This window comes from Otolemur garnettii, unplaced genomic scaffold (genome assembly GCF_000181295.1).
Source record: "Otolemur garnettii isolate 467f Iridium unplaced genomic scaffold, OtoGar3 scaffold00060, whole genome shotgun sequence".
Taxonomy (NCBI): Eukaryota; Metazoa; Chordata; class Mammalia; order Primates; family Galagidae; genus Otolemur; species Otolemur garnettii.
The window spans coordinates 10,073,250-10,081,384 of NW_003852455.1; the positions used below are offsets into that span (position 1 = coordinate 10,073,250).

Sequence of the window (8,135 nt, forward strand, 5' to 3'; positions counted from 1 at the left end):
CCTGGCTTGTGGGCATCCGGCTGCCTCAGCCTCCGGAAGCCTCTGGGATTACAGGCGCTCGCCGTGGCACCCGGCTGGGTTTTTCCATTTTTTTTTTTCATGAGTTGGGGTCTCACTTTCGCTCAGGCGAGTCTCGAACTCCTGAGCTCCAGCCATTCTCCCTTCTCAGACTCCCACAGTGCTGGGATTACAGGCGTGAGCCACCGCGCCCAGCATAATCCATATTATCAACAAGAACCAAAATGTTACACGTAATTTAAGAGGGGCCATCAACCCTCTTTATTCATAGGCCCCACATTAAGAATTTCTGCCCTATAGGATCCCTAAAGATGTGAAGAAAAAAGGAAAGGGGGACCTCGCAGCTGTAGGGTTCATCCAGTCACTGTTTCAGTTTAGTAGTGTTCTTTAATCTAGGAAGTCTTGGGATGTCTTCTTTGGGAGTCTTTGTATGACTAAAATGTTTTTTGATTTGCTTCCAGTTTCTCAATATATAGGGATTTAAACTTGAATTGAGGAGTTTTAACTTTGTGACTTTTAGAGTCAAATTAATTTTTTTGTGCTCTTTTAGAAAATGGGAATAAAAATATGTCTAGCCACAGTATGTTTGATGGTGTCCTAGTGAAGACTAAGTGAAATGATATATACTGTTTTGAACTCTAGAATATAGGCTGCAAATTCAAATTATAGCTGTGTTTTGTTTCATCTGCATAAAAAGAAATTTAAGTGAATTAAATTTTTGTAAGAGGATAATTTATATAAAAATCTAGATTTCCAATTTCTCTTAAAAAATTAGATGATCTAGCAACACAGCAGTGTCTACATTTGTATATAACAAAAATTGGTTGGAGTTTTTGCCATTTACAGTCCCATATACAGTTGTTCCCTTTAAATAGGCAAGGCAGCTTCAGTTTGTCAAAGTCCACAATAATCCCTACTGTTTCCCAATATGGAGGCAAAATATCTATTTTATTTTATCTTGTATCTTCCCTGCATGTATTTGTCTGGTCTACATAGGCATGTATGTAGGTTTGCAACCCTAATTTAGGTTTTGCTTTTATAGATCAATCAATTACATACTTATTAATCTATCAGATTTTCTTTTGTTTAGTCTTTTTTAACATTATTCTCTGTATTAAAATAAATATTAATATGAAAAAGGCAGAAAATAGCATCTACTAAGATGAATGTAAGATTTACTATAACACAGAATTAGTACTGTTTATTTTTTTTAATACTTTTACATGATCTTATTTATTGTTTTCTTTCTTTCATTCTTTCTTTTTTGAGACAGAACGTCATTTTGTCATCCTCAGTAGAGTGCTATGATGTCACAGCTCAGGTGATCCCCTTGCCTCAGCATCCTGAGTAGCTGGGACTACAGGCGCTCACCACACCACCTATCTAATTGTACAGACAGGGTCTGCTCTTGTACTCCTGAGCTCAACCAATCCACCTGCCTCAGCCTCCTAGAGTGCTAGGATTATAGGAATGAGCCCCTGTGCTGGCCTATTTTTAAATAGGAGTGTTTATTTTTAAATAAGAGTGACCTGAAGGAAGGTTTCTTTGTGTTAAGTGGTTTTTTTCTATACCAATAGATTTTATTCCTTCTTTATTCTTTTTCCTGACTCACCTCATATGCAGCACCTAGATCCTGGAATTTCTCCTGGGCTTGGGGATCATCAGGGTTCCGGTCAGGATGAAGCTGCAAGGCCAGCTTCCTATAGGCCTTTTTAATATCCTTTATAGAGGCACTGCGAGGCACCCCCAAAATCTTATAGAAATCTCGCCTGGGAAGTGGGGAAAGAGAACACTTCATTAAAGAGTCATATGGTACATTTTTAAAAGTGAAAGTAAGATTTATCTCCCCTTTTACTTTTATGTTTGTGTCTCAACAAAGTGGTACAAAAACAAAGGTATACAGTCATACGTACACTTGCATATACACAGAAGGACTAAAAAAGAAAACATACCAGAAATTGTAATGAGTCATAAATCAAAGCAATCACAATGAAAGCTACATTTTTGGGGAATGCTAGATTATTCAAAACATCTATGGCATTCTTCTTTTAGAACTACATTCCCTTAAGAAAATCATTTTCTTATTTTACAGTCTTGTGTTATTTTCAGGCAATAACCATATACTCAAATTAACTCTCCACCTTTTTCCTTATATTGGCTCCAAGTGAATGCTGCTTATTTCCAAAAGTCAAAAACAACCCAAAGGAGGACTTTCTGTATTCAAAAAGACTGTTACCTAAAAGTCCTAATAGGAACACTGTTGGAATGTTAAAAAAGAAATGATTGAATTTTTTTTCTTTTCTGAGACAGAGTCTCACTGTGTCACCCTGGGTAGACATCATACCTCATAGCAACCTCAAACTCTTGGACTAAGTGATCCTCTTGTCTCAGCCTCTTGAATAGTTGGGACTACAGGTGCCCACCACAATGGCTGGCTGGTTTTCTATTTTTAATAAAGACAGGGTCTTGATCTTGCTCAGGCTGGTCTCGAACTCCTGAGCTCAGGAAATCCACCCACCTCAGCTTCCCAAAGTGCTGGGATTACGGCTGTGAGCCATTGTGCAGGGCCTGAAATGACTGAAATTAACTTCAGAGATTAAAATAGGAGTAAGCCAAAGCTCAAATAATAATTCTGAAGAAAGAACAATGAGTTGTGTTTTTTTCTGGAATAAATATCAACCTTGCATTCATTTCTAGTAGTTATATTAGTTTGTCAAGATCAAACTTTTATTACAGACAGCTGCTAAAGCCCACATGTAAGAACCTATACTATACATCTCAGCAGCTATAAATATATATATGCCATGAACGGGGGTAGAGATCAACTGACTTCCTTCCCAGGGACCATGCTGCAATTAAATTAATTTTAAAGCAGCTTTGCAAAAAGAAGTATTGGGAAGAGAGAATAGGACTTTAATAAACTTTAAGGGCAGGGATCATATCCAGCCCATTTGAAGAGACCCAAAAAATTCACTGAATGAAATGAATAAATAAGAACACTCACAAAAATATATTTTTTCCAGAGTCATTTTAGCCACCAGAATTTATTCAGAAAATGCATCCTCTCAACAATGGGAATGGGAAGCTATTCACAACAGAGATGCTTAGTAGTGATGGTAATTTAAAAACACAGTGGGGAAAAAATGCAGTAGGCTACCAAGACTCAGATGATATGTGACAGAATATTAAGAAGAACTGTAAGTTCTTAGTCACACTTTTGGAAAAGTTATTTAATTATTTCATACGTTTCTTGCAAAAATTATCATTCACAAGGGGTTCCATGAGGATTAATTAGGGGCTTCCCCTCCACATCATAATCTGTTAAATTTTTACATCTCTTGAAATATGAACAAAATAAAAGATTGTTAACATTAATAACAAAATGCTAACTGTATGAACAGTAAGGCTTACTTAGAATATGCTTCATATAAAAATGGTTAAGTAACAACTCAGAGAAATCTAGGGAAAAGCTGGCAGGCATAACTCAGCATCAACATTACAGTCTCTAAGAGACTCCCTTATGAATGAAGTTTAAAGCCACAGTATTGAGAATATTTACATTGATGTTTTATTAAATACTTAAGGGTACGTGTTACTTTAAATTTAAAAATTGCTAAGAAAAACAGTATCGTAAGTAAAAACAATAAAGCATTTTATAGGAATTATTTTTGGAAAAATTTAAGATACTTCACAGAAAAATGACAATACTAAAGTGTATATGCACAGGGGACAACACTTTAAGAGAAGAAGTACTTACAATGTAAAAAGCTTTGTGAGGTAGTAGTGCTTTCCCTATTTAGGGCAACTTGTATATTGTGGGAAGCTGAGACCTACTGCTTCTTGCATTCTAAAATATGAGGCTGGCATACCACACCCTGGGCCACCAGCCCTAAAGGCTTATAGATCTTAAAAGCAGGAAGGAGCCTCAAGGGTTCATCTGCTGTTATTTTCTGAAATGTTATTAACCTAATGTTACAGAATTTAGATGGTTCCTTCTAAATCTAAAATTTATGGCCCACTTCCTAAGCGGGAAGGAGGGGGGACCGGTGGGCTGTCCCAGCTTACTACCTATGGGTGAACTGCTCTTTCTGCTCAGAATATACGGCTTCCCAAGAGTGTACTACAGACATAGGCATGACGACAGCTCAGGTTCAATCTCAATCAATAGCTCGAGAACTGGGACACACACGGGCTCTTCTTGCTCTCCCAATCCCATTTCCTTCAGTCCCTCCTGGCTTCTCTTCCTGCCCTCTTTACTCGACCTGGCATGACCCACCCACTTTAAGGTCAGTCCCCCAAGGGTTCTTGGCAGGCTAGGCATAGTATGGTTCACTTTCCCCAGCTCAGCAGGGCACAGCAGCCCACCTCCTTGACTGAACAAATGTCCATTCCCTCAGCTTGGCCTGGTACTATCTCTACCTTCATGACAGGGGAGCCCCTGTTCCCCCTCAGCTCTGCGTGACATTGCTTCCTCTTACAACCACCTTCTTTCCCTCAGCCTCCCCCATACCCCAGATGCTGTGTTCCACGGGCATCCAACTCCCACTCCTCTGGGCAAACCTAGAGCTGAAGGCCCCTGGATCTAAGGCCTTCTGGCTGGTGTCACCCGCGGTCCTCCTCTCCCCTCACCAGCCTGGCCCATACTACCACTGCTCCGCCCCACCGCAATGTCCCTCTCATTCCCTCAGTCTGGCAGCGCCGCTCCCCGCACCGCCCCCTCCTCGGGACCCCTCCCCTACTGCCCCGGCAAAGGCTGACCCGAGGGCCCCGCGCCTCCCGACCCCGCTCCTCACCCGGCGATCACGGCCCCGATGAGGTACAGCAGCAACAGGCAAAAGGTGCTCAGGTTCTGCGGGGCCATGGCTCCTCTGTCCCAGGCGTGGTCCCACGCACTCCTCACAGCAGCCGCCGCCCACCCAGCCCACCCAGCCCAGTGAGGGCGCCTCACGCCGGGGGTCCCCTACTCGGTCCGCACAGCTAGCCGGCCCCCCTCCCCAGCTCGTCCACTTTCCGGGAGTCCGGAGTCCCGGCGAGAGAAGCCCCCGGCAGGCGAGGGCCAATCGCGGCCCGGGACATCACACGCGGCCGGAGCCCGGGAGCCAATCGGCGCAGTACACTTCACCTCCAAGGCGGCGCCGGCAGCCAGTCAGGCTTCGGAACTGCAGCCCCTGCTCCCCGCCAACTAGCGGTGGAAACGTCAGCGGGTCGCGCCGCCGCCAGTCGGAGAAAATTACGTAAAAGGTGGGGGTGGTGCCAAGTAAGGGCACCGAAGGCGCCCGAAGTCTCTCCTCGCACGCCTCCTCGGACTTTCCACCAATCGCGAGCCTCCTCCCAGCACCAATCAATTGCGGGAAGGAGGTTTCGTCTTGGTTACAAGTCTTGGAATTTCATTCACTTTGAGCTACAAAACTGGAGAAGACCCGAGGCAGAATAGGCGGAGACAGCGATTCCACGCCTACTGTACTTCGGTCACTTCTCCTGGGAGATCTTGTTTCCCTTAACAACCCTGTAAGAAAATTGTACCGGCTTAATGGAAAAGAGGCCTTGTACCTTACAGAGACGCGACCGTGGAGACCGATTCGGATTTGGCTTCTGCCACTTCTTAGAGGTGACCCCCTTCCCAGTCTGAGTCGAAGTTATTAACAAAACTAACGCAAATTACTTACTGGCAGTATTGTGATTTTTTTTAACAGGAAAAAAGTCTGTAAGTTGTCTGGCACAGCGTCGGTCGCAATGAATAGAAACTATTAGCACATTTACAAGCAGAACTCTTTGTTTCTCCCTCGCCCCCAGTTTTGCTCGCCACAGTAAATACATCACTTAGTTGCATATGTAACTCTAAATACAGCTTTAGAGCACAGTGCCAAACAGTGATGATAATAATTGCTGTTGCCGAAAACTACTGTATATCTCTATTACAAGGTCTCTGGGCAAGGGCCTCCTAACTGGTCTCCTTATCCCTACTATTTTATTTTATTTGAGACAGAGCCTCAAGCTGTCGCTCTGGGTAGAGTGCCATGACATCACAGCTCACCGCAACCTCCAACTCCTGGACCTAAGCGATTCTTTTGCCTCAGCCTCCCAAGTAGCTGGGACTACAGGTGCCTGCTGCAACGCCCGGCTATTTTTGGGTTGTAGTTATCATTGTTTGGCAGGCCCAGGCCGGATTTGAACTCGCCAGCTCTGGTATATGTGGCTGGCGCCTTAACCTCTTGAGCTACAGGCGCCGAGCCCTTACCCCTACTCTTAATATCTTAATATCTGTTGCTCATTCCGGGGGTGTTGCCCCCACCCCATGATTTTTTAAAAACATGTTAAATCATGTCATTCTCTGCTTAAAAGCCTCTAATGGATTTCCCATTGTACTTAAATAAAATATCAACTCTGTGGTAGTTTACAAAGCCTTATACACATTGTATCCTCACCTATTATACTCCTCACCATGTTCCAGCAAAACTGGTTTCCTTTCTCTGTCTTGAATATACAGAACTCATTCCTGTTAGGTTGGCCAAATTAACTCCATCTTGAAAAGCCACTCCGTGAGACTGTTATTAGTTGACATAAAGAAGAGAGAGACGTGCTGCAGGCTCATCCTTGCACATACTTGCAAGGCTCAATTACAGATCTAACAGAAATATGCTGACACTCTGATAAGAAGAACCTGCCAGGAGAATCTCTATCATGACATGACATCTTTGACATCCTAATGAGAACAACAGTTTGGTGGTCCTTGATAGAAACCAGCTCCCCCTCTACCAGCTATATAAGACCTGACATGTTTTAGATCTTGGCCCACTTGCACCAAAATGTCAGAATTAACAATGCCACCTTTGTTACACTTTGGTCTTAAGTGTTCTGATCTGCTCCTTACTTCAGTTTTTACCTATCATTTCCTACCTATAGGTCTTTATACTAGTTGTTCCCTTTAATTGAAACATTCTTCCCAACCTAACGTAGGTAAATTACCTTAAAGAAGAACTCCCTGACCAATTAATCAAAATTAGTCCCTACAGAGTCCCTTATTCTTAGACTACCCTATTATATTTTTTTCCATCTCTAGCCCCACACTCACACATTGAAGTGTCAGTTTCATGAAAGCATGACTCTCTAGATTGACTTCAAAGATATATAAAACAGTACCTTAGAAGAATGCCTGTCATGGAGTAGGTACTCAAATATTTCTGAGTAAAAGTTGCTTTGACAGCAATCTTCTGATGGCCTTTCCTGACACCTAGCCCCAATCTTCGTAACATTTACTACTACCTGAAATTATCCTATTTTATGTCTTCATGTATGTATTGTCTATTCACTCTATTAAATGATACACTTCAAGAGAGCAAGGACCTTGTCTGTTCCGTTTTGTTCACTACTGTAACCTTAGTGCCTAGCGCTGTGCCAAATACATAGTGATGTTCGACCAATAATTGCCTTTACTGAAAACTAAGGCACAGAGAGGTGATGAAATTTTCTCAAGGTTACTGGGCTATTAAGTGATGCAGCCTGGATCCTAACCTACCTTCTATTTGAATCTAAAGCCCCTGCTTTCAGGAAGATGCCTAATAGAGGAGAGAGGCCACGTAAAAGAGGAACTAAATTGCATTTTACGGTCTGATAATCCTTTGTATCTTGTAGGGAGGCCATAAACTAAGAAAGCAGAAAATGTGAAATGGAGGTCTAAAAGAAAGAGTGAGGTCTTCTGCCGGGTAAAATCCAAAAAAGCTTTAATGAAGACGGAAACATGGAGGGAAAGCTAACAAGCGTTAAGGAGAGAACGCTAGGGGTTGAGGAAAAGGGGACGGTGCCGAGTGGCGGTCGTGCTTCAAGTGGCCTGGACTTGGATCTTGACTCGTCTCTTGTGACCTTAGGGGAGTGTTACTTCCAACTTTCTACGCTCTAATTTTCCCATCAGTAAAATAAATGCACTTCACTGAAAAGACTCTTGGGAAGACTGATATAATACACATAATAGACTTTACACAGTGCCCAGCTCTTAGTAACTGTTCTATAAATGTAAAGTCCCATCATTGTTATTATTGATGAAAGCATGCTGATCTTAGCAGCAGCTATTGGCTGATCACACTCATGTGGACCAATAGAAAACTCCCTACTCCCCTACG

At 42.7% G+C, this 8,135-nt stretch overlaps 1 protein-coding gene across 1 annotated transcript in view; it reads right to left on the bottom strand.

The window, feature by feature from the left end:
• The window catches only part of DNAJB11 (DnaJ heat shock protein family (Hsp40) member B11), a 20,687-nt gene extending 15,607 nt beyond the window's left edge, over nucleotides 1–5,080 (bottom strand). The window contains exons 1-2 of the mRNA XM_003792720.2: nucleotides 4,812–5,080; nucleotides 1,631–1,787 (exon numbers count right to left, since the gene is read on the bottom strand). Coding sequence (XP_003792768.1) covers nucleotides 1,631–1,787; nucleotides 4,812–4,879 — 225 coding nt within the window. The 5' untranslated portion in view covers nucleotides 4,880–5,080. The remainder of the gene's footprint in view (nucleotides 1–1,630; nucleotides 1,788–4,811) is intronic.
• Nucleotides 5,081–8,135: the final 3,055 nt, after the last annotated feature.